The sequence below is a fragment of the Pristis pectinata genome, chromosome 32, assembly GCF_009764475.1.
Source record: "Pristis pectinata isolate sPriPec2 chromosome 32, sPriPec2.1.pri, whole genome shotgun sequence".
NCBI lineage: Eukaryota > Metazoa > Chordata > Chondrichthyes > Rhinopristiformes > Pristidae > Pristis > Pristis pectinata.
In genome coordinates this window covers 2471899-2487199 of record NC_067436.1, presented here as the reverse complement: position 1 = coordinate 2487199, position 15301 = coordinate 2471899, and the positions used below count along the sequence as shown (strand labels likewise).

General features: G+C 44.8%; 1 protein-coding gene across 2 annotated transcripts in view; it reads right to left on the bottom strand.

Moving 5' to 3' along the window:
- The window catches only part of ice2 (interactor of little elongator complex ELL subunit 2), a 96435-nt gene extending 81342 nt beyond the window's left edge, over nucleotides 1-15093 (bottom strand). For both annotated transcript variants that reach the window (XM_052042413.1, XM_052042414.1), the window contains exons 1-5: nucleotides 14994-15093; nucleotides 12340-12622; nucleotides 9864-9983; nucleotides 1679-1813; nucleotides 214-333 (exon numbers count right to left, since the gene is read on the bottom strand). In XM_052042413.1, coding sequence (XP_051898373.1) covers nucleotides 214-333; nucleotides 1679-1813; nucleotides 9864-9983; nucleotides 12340-12622; nucleotides 14994-15052 — 717 coding nt within the window. In that variant the 5' untranslated portion in view covers nucleotides 15053-15093. The remainder of the gene's footprint in view (nucleotides 1-213; nucleotides 334-1678; nucleotides 1814-9863; nucleotides 9984-12339; nucleotides 12623-14993) is intronic.
- Between the last annotated feature and the right edge of the window lie 208 nt (nucleotides 15094-15301).

The window sequence follows — 15301 nt, the reverse complement described above, 5'->3', positions numbered from 1 at the left end:
TGAAGTGGCAAATGAACTTGGCCAGTGCACTGAGATCCAGCAGCCACCTCCCTCAAGCCCTGTTTCCCCTGAACTTGATTTCTGTGCTTACATCACTGTAGAAACCAAGGCAGATTAACATGCAACTAATTAGTATTTCTTAGTTGAGATCCTTTCTTGTGAATTTCTCATGTGCGGCAGAATACCTAAGGCACATTCACTCTGAAAACTTACAGACTCGAAGGCAGATGCCCTGACGGCCGAGGGTGGAGTAAACGAGGTGATGGTTTTATAATCTGTGGTTAGCTGATTTGATGAAGCAATGGTTGGGACCCGCAAATACAGAGCTCGGCCCTGAAACAGAAGCAAGTGAATCAGAACAAACGAACAACAAGCACTTCTCATGACACTGACTAAAGGCGCATGTAGTGAAAATTTTACAGGAAGTCTATCCTGAACACCAGCAAACATTATCAGTTTCCCTGTTAGTCACATTACAGTGCAAAAGCAAATTTATCCACATGATAGACATTTTCAGACAGTTTATGGGAGAGAAACTTGGGTCAGAAACAAGTCTGTTTGACTTGAGTAAAGGGAATTACAATGGGATGAGCATAGAGTTGGCTAAAGTGTATTGGGCCAATACATTAGCAGGTAAGACAGTAGACAAGTAGTGGCAGACATTTAAGGAGGTATTTCACGACACTCATCAAAAATATATGCCAGTAAGGAAGATAGATTCCAAGGGAGGGATGAACCAACTATGGCCAACCAACAAAGTTAAGAATGGTATTAATTTGAAAGAGAAAAAGTATAAGACACCACAGGTGGAGTTTCTGTCTTGCAGCTCCAGAGACCCGGGTTCCAAATTGAATGCAATAGTAGGAAGGTTTCTCACCATTTATTTAGGCCACTGATGAGACCACATCTGGAGTACAGTGCACAATTTTTGGTCTCCGTATTAAGGAAGAATGTAAATGTGCTCGAAACAGTTCAGAGAAAGTTTGCTGGAATGATACCTGGAAGGGACTTGTTGTCTTATGCAGAATCGTTGGACAGGGTAGAGTTGTTCCGGCTGGAATGTAGAAGAGTGGGAGGTGGTTTGACTGAAATGTGCAAGATACTGAGGGGTCCTGACAGTGTGGATGGAGAGAGGATGTCTCCTCTTCTGAGAGAATCCAGAACTCTGAGTCACTGTTTGCAAATAAAACTAAGGTAAGGTGAATTTTTTTTCCTCTCAGAGGGTCGTGAGTCTTTGTAATGCTCATCCTTAAAGGGCAGCAGAAGTAGAATCTTTGAATATTTTAAGGCAGAAGTGGATAAATACTTGATTAGCAAGGGAGTGAAAGGCTTCCGTGGGTAAATAGGAATGTGAAGTTGGGGTAAACACCGGCCACAGTCTTGTTAAACTGCAGAGCAGGCTTGAGGGGCCGTGTGGTCTACTCTTGCTTCTAATCTGCATGTTGTTATGTCAGACTCTGAGGGACAACAGGCCCATCCCTTTTGCCTCCATCATAAGAGGGAATAAATTAGCTGAGGTTCAGTTAAACAGCAATCACTGACCATCTTGTTCTGCATGACCATCCCTCCTAATGGAAAAACATTAGAGGTCTTTTTTGTTTTTACAATCAATCCCCAATGATGAAACTGCTGAGAAACAGGAACTGAATGCAATCAGATATTCAGCACATTCCATTACCAGGCACAGAAGCTTCTTCTCCAGTTGGAGGGTGAGATCTGGGATGAATTTCCCTCCCATGATGCTGGTAATTTCATTGACAGTATAAAGTTCTGGATATTTCTTCAGACTTTCATTCCACACTTGCAAAACCTCCTGTTAAAAGAAATGCAAGGATCAACTTTCTGGTCCTTCAATCACAGCAAGCACTGAACACACAATCATGTCTCTTCTTCACATTTATGCAGACATATGCACACACGTATTCATGAGCTGTGCAAAGCCTCAATAATGGACCCATCTGTAAACCAACCGGAGAAGCTGAGATTGTCCTACTTACAGCAGAGAAGGTGAAAGGAGACTGACAAACATAATGATAATAATGAGGAGCACTGTAGAGAACACAGAGAGAAACGATTCTTCTCTGACAAGTGGTCAGTAGGAAAGCTCAGATATTTGAAATAATTGGGAAAGAGTTGCAGGGGAAAGGAGCAGAACCTCTTCACATGTACAGTTATGTTGATCCAGAGTTCAATTACTGAAGACAGAAATGAGACGCTAAAAGTAGTTTCAGAGACAGACTGCTCAGCAACAGGCCCTTCAGCCCACCATGTCTATGCTGAGCATCAAGTACCCATTTACAATGATCCCGTTTACCAGCACTTGGACCAAAGCCTGCTACACCTTGCTGATTCATGTGTGTACGTTTCTTGAATGTTGAGAGTCTCTGCCTCCACCACCTATCACACAACCTGTTGCTGATTCCAACCATCCTGATTCCCTCTAAACCACCTAACCCTCACCCTAAACCTATGCCCTCCTGTTTTATATACCTCTGCTATGGGGAAATGTTTCTTACCACCTATGCCCCTTTAAATTTTGTACACCTCCTTCAGGTCCCCCTCAGCCTCCTCCACTCCAATGGAAATAAACCCAGTCTATTTAGTCTCTCATCATAACTGAAACGCACCAGCCTAGGTACTTCCTCTGCACCCTCTCCAGCACAATCCTGTCCTTCCTGGAGTGTGACAACAAGAACTGCACACAATATTCCAGCTTTGGCCTAACCAATATTTTATCAAAGTTGTACCACAACCTCCCTGCTTTTAAATTCATTGCCCCAACTAATGAAGGCAAGTATCCCACCGGCCTTCTTCACCACTTTATCTTCCTGTGCTGCCTCCTTCAGGGACTGGCACACTGAGGTCTCTCTGTTCCTCAGTACTCCCTAGTCCCACCTCTCATTGTATTTGTATATTTGGCAAAAATATGGGGGAAAAATGTTAAGGTGAGGAATTCACTTTGACAACTTTCAAAAAGCTGGCCCGAGTGCAGGGGCTTATCGACCTCTTTCTCTGTTGATGCCATAAAGTCATCTGGTATAGTCTCTGCCATTTTATATCCCAAGTCAACACAGTGAGAGTAATTTTAATTCCCAAAACTGTCCATTTATAGAAGCATAGAGTCATACAACACTTAAACAGGCCTACCACGTCAACCATCGTACTTATCCACACTTGTCACACTTACACTCATTTTGTCTGTGGCCTTCTATGCCTTGGCAACTCAAGTAGTTGTCTAGATGCTTCTTAAATATTGTGAAAGTGCCTGCCTCCATTGTGTGTTCCACACTCTTGCCATTGTGTGTGTGAAATAAAATCCCCCTCTGATCTCCTCTAAACCTCCTCACTCTCACCTTAACCCTATGCTCTCTTATTTTGGACACCTCCACCATGGGAGATAGATTCTGACTCTACCCTGTCTGAGCCCTCATAACTGTATACTTCTAGCATCACTGTTGAAAGGTGACAGTCTTCAGTTATTTTCAATGTTAAAGGTAACATTTCTCAGATCTTAAATATGACCCCAAGGCACTGAGCAATCCAAGAAATATGGCCATCTGATTCAGATTTAACCCTGGCCAGCCTTTTCCCTGGGCTTGGGCTTCACTTATGGATTTAGTTTATGATTTCTCCCTGCCCTGCCAATCTAACTTCCCTTGAAAGAAACCGTACACCCCTACCCCACACCGGATTGGGGACTGGACCCAACCCATTCACAGGACGCGCCCCAAACTCTACACTGTGGAGATCAGAGCCAGCACATTGTTTCAGACTTTAGCCACTGGGTGGTGCCTATGAGCTACCTCACAATGAGGAGGTCTGGTTTTCCTCTGTGCTCCCTCTACAATGGAGGTACACACACAGGGTGGGTCATTGCTTTAATGAACATCTCCACTGTCCGCGGTGCAGCCTTTCACCTTGCTTCACTCTCCTCTCACGGTGACTTCTTATGAAAGTTCCAATGAAGTTCACTATAAATTCAAGGAGCAACACCTTATCAGAGCCCTACTGTCAACAAGCGCATAAAAATTACACTGGGCAGCACACTTTCACTACAGAATCCTGTAATGAAATATCATTCCCAACACACGCTGCCCTTGGGACAGCTGTGGTGGGGAAGAGATGGTCACCCACCTCTCTGCAGACTGTGGATTTGCTAAGAGGGTGCGGAGACGGGTGCAAGGGTCCATGTCCCGGGTCATCCCCAGCTGCTGTGTAACAGAGGAATCTCCGATCCACAGGCTGTTCCCAGGGTCACGCACTGAGACAGACATCAAGTGCTGCCGGGAGACCATCAACTCGATGAAAAACACTCTTTGGTCTGCCCCAAATCTGTTGATCTTCCAGCACAGGAAGATGTCCGTAAGGGAATGTTGCCAACAGCACAGTCCAGGCTCAGCAGTACGTGCTGAGGGATACACTGAAGCTCAGTGCAGCCAATGCAAAGGCTCTGTGGGGAAGGACCGCAGTCCAGGCTCCTTCTGCTACCACACATGGAAGGGCCGAGTCAGGTGGGGAAGCCCCTCCAACAATGAAAGGGGTATCACCCCAGGGGGCCACATAAGTGGCAATGGTGCTATGGTTTAAAAAAATAAGCTAACACTATTGAATGTAATGACCATGAATATAAAACATTTTGCACTGTATCTATTCTTTAGTATATATCTTTTATTATGAATAAAGTTTATTTTTGAAATATAAAACCATGTTTCACTGAGAGCTTGCATACACTGGATGGTGCTGTGACGCTAACTGACAAGAAAATGGACAACAACTAACCAGGATGTTTTCAGAATTTCTTTCAATTCTGGACTTCAAGAGATTTGGGTTTTTAATGTCTGGAGCTAACAGCACAAGACAAAGTTGAATTTCTGGTATTGAAAACCAGAGTGTATAGTTTCAGAATAAAGAGTCATCTGTTTCTGACAGAGATGAGGGGAATTTCTTCTCTCAGAACGTTAGACTACGATGCCAAGACCTTAATCCCCGACCCTACAGGAGCACCCAACGCCAAGGCCCCACTGGATTGAGGGCCCGACCCTACAGAGCACCCAATGTGGAGGCCCCATGCCGGCGACCCACTAGATGCTCCCACTTACCTCATGGTATGGCTGACTACATACCAAAACTCCCAGGCCTGACCAGAAATGTGGTAGGAGAACTGGGCTGCAGTTGAGATTGAAACAGCAGGATTTCAAGTCCTCCCTCCGCAGCTAACATCCAGACTATTGAAAATAAAGTAGATGAACCTAAAGCTAGACTTATCTATCAAAGGGAAATGAAGGACTGCTGTGTGCTCTGTCTCACCAGACACATCTGCTTCACCTGACTGCGCCATACAAACCAAGGGCTTCTCAATTCACCAGATGGACCGCCCTCGGGCAAAGCAAGAGGTGGAGGGGGTCTGCTTACTAATCAACTCCCTATGGTGCTTGGAGGTGATGGTCCTGGCGAGTTCCAGCTCATCAGACTTAGAATATCTAACGGTGAAGTGCTGTCCTTACTACCTGTTACGGGAGTTCACTATTCTGACGGCAGTCTTCATCCCATCCCAGGCGGACGTGACACCTGCACTAAATGAACTGTACTCCGCCATCAAGAGCCTTGAAACAGGATACCCTGAGGCTCTCTTCATCATAATCGGTTACTTCAACCAGACCAGCTTCAAGAGTGTGTTACCGAAATACTACCGGCACGTCTCCTGTCCCACCAGGGGCCCAAACACCTTTGACCATTGCTAAGCAACCAAAGACACCTACCGAGCCACCCCCCGCCCACACTTTGGTAAATCAGACCACCAGGATGTGCTTCTTCTCCCTGCGTTCAAACAGAAATTGAAATGAGAGGATCCAATTCCGGAAAGTCATACAGTGCTGGTCTGAGGAAATAGATGAGCTTCTGTGTGACTGCTTTGAGTTGGTAGACTGGTCCATATTCAAGGACTCAGTGGCTAACCTAGATGAGTATGTCACCGCCATCACAGACTTCATCAGCAAGTGTGTAGAGGACTCTGTACCAAAGAGGTCAATCTGGGTGTTTCCCAATTGGAAACCATAGATGAACTGGGAGATCCGCTCCCTACTGAAGTCCAGGGCTGTGGTGTTCAAATCGGGCGACCTTGACCTATACAGAAAGTTGAGATACGACCTTCATAAAGCTGTCAGAGGTGCCAAGAGACAATACCAGTCCAAAATCAAGTGCCAGACCAGCCGTCAGTTGTGGCAGGGCTTACATGCTATAACGGGCTACAAAACAAAGTTGGGCAGCATCACTGACAACAATGCATCTCGTCCTGAAGAGCTCAACACATTCTATATGCGTTTTGAACAGAAGGGGAACAGAATGTCACCACCTGCCCCGACAGCCTCCAATGCACCTGAACCCACAGTCACCACTGCGGACGCAAGATCAGTCTTCCAGAGTGAACCCATGAAAAGCATCTGGCCCAGATGAAGTCTCCGACCGTGTCCCGAGATCCTGCATGGATCAGCTGGTGGGAGTATTTGCAAACATTTTTATTCTCTCCCTACTCCAATCTGAGGTTCCCAGCTGCTTTGAGACCACTATCATCCCTGTGTCAAAGAAAAATAAGGTAACGTGCTTTAATGACTATCACCCAGTTGCTCCGATATCCACCATCATGAAGTGCTTCGAGAGGCTGGTCATGGCATGCATTAACTCCAGGCTCCCAGAAAACCTTGACCCACTGCAATTCACCTACCGCTGAAACAGGTCTTACGGCTGATGCCATCTCTCTGGCCCTGCACTCATCTCCAGAGCAGCTGGATAACAAAGACACCTATGCCAGACCCCTTGTTATTGATGACAGCTCCACCTTCAATACCATATTCCAAACAAACTCATCTCCAAACTCCCTTTGCAACTGGATCCTTGACTTACTGACCAAGACCGCAATCAGTGAGGATAGGCAGCAACATCTCTGGCATGATTATCCGCAACACAGGTGCCCCACAAGGCTGCGTCCTCAGCCCCCTACTTTACTCCCTCTACACTCACGACTGTGTGGCCAGATTCTGCTTTAATTTTATCTACTAGCTCACAGATGACACCGCCAGTGGACCGGATTTCAAAAGATGCCGAGACGGAGTACAGGAAGGAGATAGAGAGCCTTGTGACATGGTGTCATGACAACAACCTTTCCCTCAATGTCAGCAAAACAAAAGAGCCAGTCATTGACTTCAGGAAGCAGGGAGGATTACATGCCCCAATATGTATGAATGGTGGAGACGGTTGAGAGCTTCAAGTTCCTAGGTGTAAATATTACCAATAGCCTGATCCAACCATGTACACACCATGGCCAAGAAAATTCACCAGTGCCTCTACTTCCTCAGGAGGCTAAGGAAATTCGGCATGTTGACCCTCACCAATTTTTTTTTTACAGGTGCACCATAGAAAGCATCCTATCCGGATACATCACGGCTTGGTATGGCAACTGCTCCATCCAAGACCGCAAGACATTGCAGAGAGTTATGGACACAGCTCAGTCCATCACCAAAACCAGCCCCCCCCCATGAATTCTGTCTACACTCCTCACTGCCTTGGAAAAACAGCCAACAACATCAAAGACCCCGCCCACCCTGGACTGTCGCCCTTCACCTCATTCCAATGGGCAGAAGTTACAAAAGTTTGAAAACACATACCACCAGGCTCAAGGACAGGTTCTATCCTGCTGTCATTAGATTCTTGAACGGACCTCTTGACCTCACAATCTACCTCGTCATTGCCCTTGCACCTTATTGTCTGCCAGTACTGTACTTTCTCTGTAACTGTTAAACTTTATTCTGCATTCTGTTATTGCTTTTGCCATGTACTACCTCAGTGTACATGTTTTGATCTGTATGGATGGCACACAATTTTCACTGTATCTCAGTACGTGACAATAATAAACCCATTCCAATTGGGAGTTTTCTACCTCAGAGAGTGAGCGAGGCAGAGTCAGTGACGAAAACTGACACATCTGAATTACATCAAGAGGGATGGGGAGAACACTGGAAAGTTGTGCAAGGCCAAACTGGATCAGCCATTGAACAGTGAGGCTGACTGGTTTACAAAAAGGTTGCTGCTGCTTTTATTTCCTTACATACTGTATATGAATTTTCCAGGTCAATTTATGGGAAAGGTGATCACGATCATGGTGGATGCACTTTCCAAATGGATAGAAGCAGTTCCTGTGGATACTTCTACATCCCACCTGACAGTTTCCAAGTTGAAAATGACCTTCGTTATCCCTATTCTTTCAGAGTTACCTGTGACATGCAATGGAAATGTTTAATTTGATGCATTTATTAGAAGGAATGCAGTCAATGTTGTGCTCACAGCTCTCTACCTCCTAGTTTGGAGGATGGAAAGGACAGTTCAAACCATGAAAGGTGAACTGACATAGATGATAAAAGGCAAAATTCGGCTATTTTGTTACCAAAATATGCCACACAATATTTCAGGATAGTTGCTGGCTGAATTACTGATGGGCAGATGTGTCAGGTGGATTTTGCTTTGATGAAACCAAAGCTTAGTGCCAGTGTTGTGTTTTCCAAAGCAAGCAGAAGGAACAACGTGACACCAAAGGTCAGCATGGACATAGTGGGCTGAAGGGCCCATTTCTGTGCTGTGTGACTTGCAATCTCCATCCTATGGTAGGTGAGTATTTGCCAGAAACAGAAATTTCCTCATCTTTGACTGAAACCAGTGTGCGGTGGACACAATGAGATGTGTACCATGTGTTGGCGATGTCCCAGCGCAAACTCAGCTGCTTCATGAACAATAAACGAGACAACCATCAGAAAAACTGAACTTGTAAATATGCAGTTAGTTATACAGTGACATTGTTAACAATGTACTTTTCCACTGTAACTTCTATATGTTTTAATCCAAAATAAGGGGCAAGGGCTGTGACAATTCCGTGCTGTGAAGGTAGTTTAAGAATGGGGGAAGCATTTATTGCAATCCTTTTGTTATCAATGCCTGATCAGAAATGGCTCTTTACGCAGAGCTAGTGAATCACAAACACTGTTTTTATTCAACGTCTGAAGCCATTGAATGGCAGGAAACAGGAACAGTGTACGAGTGCAGTTATTCTGCAAATTCACTGACCAGGCAGCCAATCCTTCTGTGCCAAAGGTCATTTTCTGTGTACTAGCATACTAACTTTGTGTTTCATTCAGATTCCACTGTACTGCAGCATTCAGTAGCATCTCTGCTTTGAAACAACTTCAAGCTTTCTATTTATTCTACCAAAGTGGATAGCTTCACAGTTCCTCACACTATACTCTTCTGCTAAATTACAGATCAAGACACGATGAAGGCAAAGAGTAAAGACATGGCCATAGTTTGTTCCCTGCTTCAATGGAACAGATTGGTACAATACCACAGCCAGAGGTGTGGAGCTGAGTCACACAGCACAGAAACGGACTCTTCAGCCCACCTGCTGACCTTTTTGCCATCCACACCAATCCCATCTGCCTGCATTAGGACCTTCTATCCCTTGTTGGTTTAAGCGTTTGAACGTCTCTTAAATGTAGTGATCGTATCCAATTCCACCACCTCCTCTGGCAGAAAGTTTCAGATATCAACCACTCTCTGTGCGAAAACTTTGCCCTACGATTCCCTTTAAAACTCCATTCTCTCACCTAAGACTTTACCCTCTTGTTTTAGATTATCTCCACAACAGCTCATTGCTGGAGTGACTTTATGCAGCAGCGTGCAGGAAGCTGGAAGCATAAGTCAAACTGAATTCAAGCACATACTAAACTAGACTTGTCAGAAGAGAAACGAATATTGGAAAATCCTAAACACAAACATGTAAGGTAGTTCAATAATTGCCAGAGTGTAAATCCATACACTACCTCAGTGTAACGGGCAGCATCGTGACTGATGACATCATAATCCTCTGCACACATCCTTGCCACATTCTGCAGATGTTTCATGAAATCTGGCATCTCACTCCAGACGGTATTCTTCAGCTCCTGTGACAGAGTACCACAATGCAGATGGTGCACATTACTAACTGAAGGCAAACCCACGTACAAAAATATTCGATACTTTATCTAAGGTAGTAAATTGGAGAGGAGTTAATTTAAAAGGAATAACAATGGAAATCAGTGAGATAAATGGGAAAAAAATTACAGCAAGGATTACAATTCTAAAATGGGTTCAAGAACAGAGAGATCTGAGGATAGAGATTAAAACTGGCAAGAAGACATTAATAATTAGCTCAACAGTATGTAATTGGCAAATGAATTTCACTATAGTTGCAACTGAGACAATACGTTTGGCAGACGCACTTTTGAAAGTATCCTGACTGGTTGCATTACGGCCTGATACAGCAATTCCAACACAAGGGAACTAAGAGGCTGCAGAGAGTTGTGGACACAGCCTAGTCCATCACAGGTACAGCCCTCCCCACCATCAACAGCATCTACAGGAAGCGCAGCCTCCAGAAGGATCCCCACCATCTGGGCCATGCCCTATTCTCACTGCTACTGTTGGGCAGGAGGTACAGAACCCACACCACCAGATTCAGGAACAGCTACTTTTTTACAACCATCAGGTTCTTGAACTGACCTGCACAACCCTAACCCTACCTCAGCAACGGAACACTACGGCCACCTCTTGCACTACTATGGACGTGTCTGATTGTGGGTTTTTTTGCACTAACGTCTTGTTTTGCACAGTCTTTTTTTTCTCTTCACTGTCTTGTATGTATAATTTATGTCCCGTGTGTTGTTTGAACCCATATGCCCGTGATGCTGCTGTAAGATTTTCATTGTACCTGCACCTCACCGTACTCATGCACATGGTAATAAACTTGACTTGGTTTGGTAGGAAGCATGATGACCCTCGGAAAATAAACGACCAGATGGGGCTTAGGGTTACAGATTCACTCATCATTAAAAATAAAAAAACAAGTTAACAAAGTTATCAAAAGCCGAAACCAAACATTGGGGTTCATTTGTTGAGGTACAGAATTCAAAAGTTATGTTCAAGCTCTGCAGAACTGGTTAATCCATACCAAACTGGTTTCCAAGTTACAAAAATACAAAGTCACTGGAGCTGGTGGACAAAAATATCAGCCCAATACTAAACACAGAAAAAGCACGTTTCTACCCATTACCCACCATCGCCCAACCACACCCCATCCACACCCAATCCCCCACCTGGCTCCATCTACCCACCATCCCCCTGCTCGCCTGATTCTACCCATCACCTGCCAGCCTGTCTCCCCCCTCCCCCCTTTATACCAACCATCTCTAGTCCTGATGCAGGGTCTTAACCCGAAATATCAGCCATCCCTCTGCCTCCACAGATGTTGTCTGAGCCGCACAGTTCCTCCAGCTGTTTGTTTTTTTGCACCAGACCCATTGGGTTATTTATACCCACCAGTAAAAGTTAAACTTTGTTTCAGGCTTCAGGGAGATAGAGATGGCCTGACCAGTTGAAATTTAATCTGTAGAAGTGTGAGGTAGTGCATTTGGGGAGGCGCAACACGGCGTGGAAATATACAGTCAACGGGTGGATATAGAGTGGTGTGGAGGAACAGAAAGCCCTTGGAGTACATGTCCACAGATCCTTCCACATAGCAGGATGGGTCGATAAGGTGGCCATGAAACAGAATACAAGAGTGGGAGATTATGTTGGAATAAAGACAGAAAATGCTAGAAATACTCAGTGGATTAACCAGCATCTACAGAGGTGCTCCACCAGTACTGCCCACCTTCCTCCAGCCAGTGTTTCTATCCTCCTCCAGTGTTTCTATCATCTGCAGTACTTTTGCTTTTGGGTTATCCTGGAGCTGTCCTTAAGCCACAGCTGGAGTCCTGCAACAAAGTTCTGGTCACTACATCGCAGGAAAGATATGACTGCACTGAAGGGGTGCAGAGGAGATTTATGAGGATGTTGCCAGGATTGAAGAAGATATTTCAACTGTGAGGACGATCAGAACTTGGGAACATAAATACACCCAGAGAGTGAGCAAACTGTGGAACGTGCTGCTACAGGATTTACTTGGGGTGAAATGAATAGAATGGTGTGCAGGTAGGCTGAGAAAGAGACGGGTAGGAGGAAGCTTGTATGGAACTTAATCAATTACAACAATTGCAACACTGCTCAGTTTTGTTTTTTAAGAGGTACTGTGAAAGGAGATAGTTGATGAGGGAACGGTGGCCTCTCGACAGAGCAGGATGGAGCAGTTGAATAGCCTTTCCTCATTTTGCTCTAGTTAACATGACCTGTAAATGTGAGAGCCCACAGGACTCTGATGACATTCTAGAACTGTAACATTTTGCAATTCAAACTGTAGTGTGCATTGTTCAGTTCACTCACAGAATACTGTGCCAGATGTCCGTACACTTTCCCTTGCAACCTCGTTGCCCACTGCATATTTTTGAATTTCTGCATGAATTGCACGTAGTTCCTTTGATCCCTCTCGGTTAGGGCAGAGAAGCGGGGATAAGGCACTCTGGGCTCCGGGAGAGGGAAAATGGCTGCTGAACCTTTGCTGGTCTTATTGGCTGATGCTGACGCAGTAGATTCGAGTTTGAGGCTGGTCTTGGGTGGTTGTTGGACTTCAAGGGGGCTAGGTGTCTCACTGATTTCCACTGTTTGCCTAGTAAGAAAGTACAGTGATTATTCTGGTAATTTAAAATTATATCCGAAAAGCAGCAGGTGAACTGACAGTGACTGAGAGTTTCTGGATATAAATTGAAACAATACAATTAAAGGATTGCTCAAGTCTAAATACTACACAGAATTCTAACCACAAAAAATGCCTTTGACCAATAGGTCTACGTCAATATTTATGCTCCACATGAGCCTCCTCACACCTTGCTTCATCAAACTCACCCCTCCCCCAAAACTTCAGTTTAAGTGTCCAAATTTCATTCTTCTCTCTGTTTAGCCTCGGTACCTCTGCACCTAAGGGATTGTCTTCTTGCTGACGCTTAGATTAAAATGAATCCAGAGTCAAAACTGCTGCTGTTGGTCAGTCATACAGCACGGAAATAGATTCATTTGTCCACCAGGTCCTCATTGACCATTAAGCACCCACCTACACTAATCCTACACTAACCCATTTTATTCTCATCAACTCCAGCCAGATCCGACCACCCAACCACACCCCAGGGGCAGTTTACAACAGCTAATTAACCTATCAAAATGCGCATTTTTGGGATGTGGGAGCAAACCGGAGGAAACCCATGCAGTAACAGGGAGAAAGTGCAAACCCTACACTGACAGTAACCGAAGTCAGTGTTGGACCTGGGTCTATGAGGCAGCAACCCTACTAGTTTTTGTTTCAGATTTCAAAACTAAACTTTGTTCATAAAAAACATATTCAAAAAAATACAAAACAATATATGACTTTCTTTACATTCACACTGTTGTCAAGTCAATACATTCGTACAGTCATCAAATTAATACAATCTGAACCAATGCCACTCATGTGGCCTCTTTGAACAATACATCCTTCAAGTTACACAGGATGCAAACCGTCAGTGCCCAGTGGCGGCCCGACATAGAGTGCAGTCCCTCCCCACAAACCCTCCGCAATGGCTGTACCAAGGTACAGTTCATCCCTTAGCACGCAGTCCTTCAGCCTGGAACGTGCCAGTTGGCAGCACTGGTTTTCTGCAGCGATCCATACCAGGACCTCTGCTGTTTGTGAAACTATATATATAAAAAAAACTTGGATGAAAATGTGAATGGGTGGGATAGTAAGCTTGCAGATGACACAAAAACTGGTGGCCTTGTGGATAGTGTAGAAGATTGCTGAAGGATACAGCAAGATATTAGATTGCTTGCAGATTTGGGCGAAAGAATGGCAGATGGAGTTTAATCCAGGCAAGTATGAGGTGTTGCACTTCAGGAGATCAAACATAAAGGGACAGTTCACAGTTAATGGCAGGACGCTTAACAGTGTTGAAGTACAGAGGGATCTTGAGGTTCAAGTCCATAGCTCCCTGAAAGTGGCTGCACAAGCTGTTAGGGTGGTAAAGGCGGCTTGTGGCATGCTTGCTTTTATTAGTCAAGGCACTGAGTTCAAGAATCAGCTGATCAATTGAATGCAATACTCCAGATACAGCTTTATAAAACTCTGGTTAGGCTGCGTCTGGAGTATTGCATTCAATTCAGTATAGGAGTTAGGCAGTCATAATGCAGCCATATAAAATTTTGGTTAGTCAGCACTTGGAGTATTGTGTGCAATTCTGGTCACCCCATTTCAGGAAGAATGTGGAGGCTTTGGAGAGGGTGCAGAAGAGGCTCACCAGGATGCTGCCTGGATTAGAGGATATGAGCTGCAAGGAGAGGTTGGACAAACTAGGGTTGTTTTCTCTGGAGCAGTAGAGGCTAAAGGGAGACCTGATAGAATCTCCTAAAATTATGAGAATCTTAGATAGAGTAGACAGTCAGAATCTTTTTCCCAGGTTCGAAACTAGAGGGCATGCACTTAAGGTGAGAGGACGAAAGTTCAAAGATGTGCAGGGCAAGTTTTCTTTATATAGAGAGTAGCGGGTTCCTGGAATGTACTGTCTGGGGTGGTGGTGGAGGCAGATATGATAAAGGCATTTAAGAGGCTCTTAGATAGGCACATGAATATACAGAGAATGGAGGGATATGGACCACGTGCAAACAAAAGGGATTAGTTTAATTAGGCGTCATTAGCTCAATTAGTTCGGCTCACCATAGTGGGCTAAAGGGCCTGTTCCCACTACATGCTGAAATTCTGCCTGTATCCCAGTGTTGCCAAGGATGGGCCTTGGCCTTGTTGCCACACATCAGCTCTATTAGCTGTGCCAAATGTGTTCCCTGTGAATTTATGGAGAAGGCTGCATTAAGTTCATGTAATGAACTTAAGGAGCAATGTGGCCTTTACACTCAACATAATTGGTCCCTATGGAGGAAAGAGGTCAGGTACGAGTGGTCAAATGACCCATTCCTGCTTCTATTTTTAATGTAAACGGTACTGAATATCCCAATACCTGCTGACCATCTCACATAATTCCAAGAAGGTTGGGGCCATGGAGTAGCAATTGTACATCTCATGAGAAAAGAAGTCCTCAATCCCATTCTTGGGCGGAACATCCCTGTAACAGACAAAAGTGAGTATCAGTCTAGCAGACGCAATAACTCACTGCTCGCCTACCCAAAGTATTCCTGACTTTAACCATACACGACTAAAAGTGACACCGTGTCCACATGTACAATAACCCTGCTAATCCACTAACCAACCACTGGGCAACCCGGTGGTTTGGCCCCTAACCCACTCACCCTGCCAGGTCCATGTTGC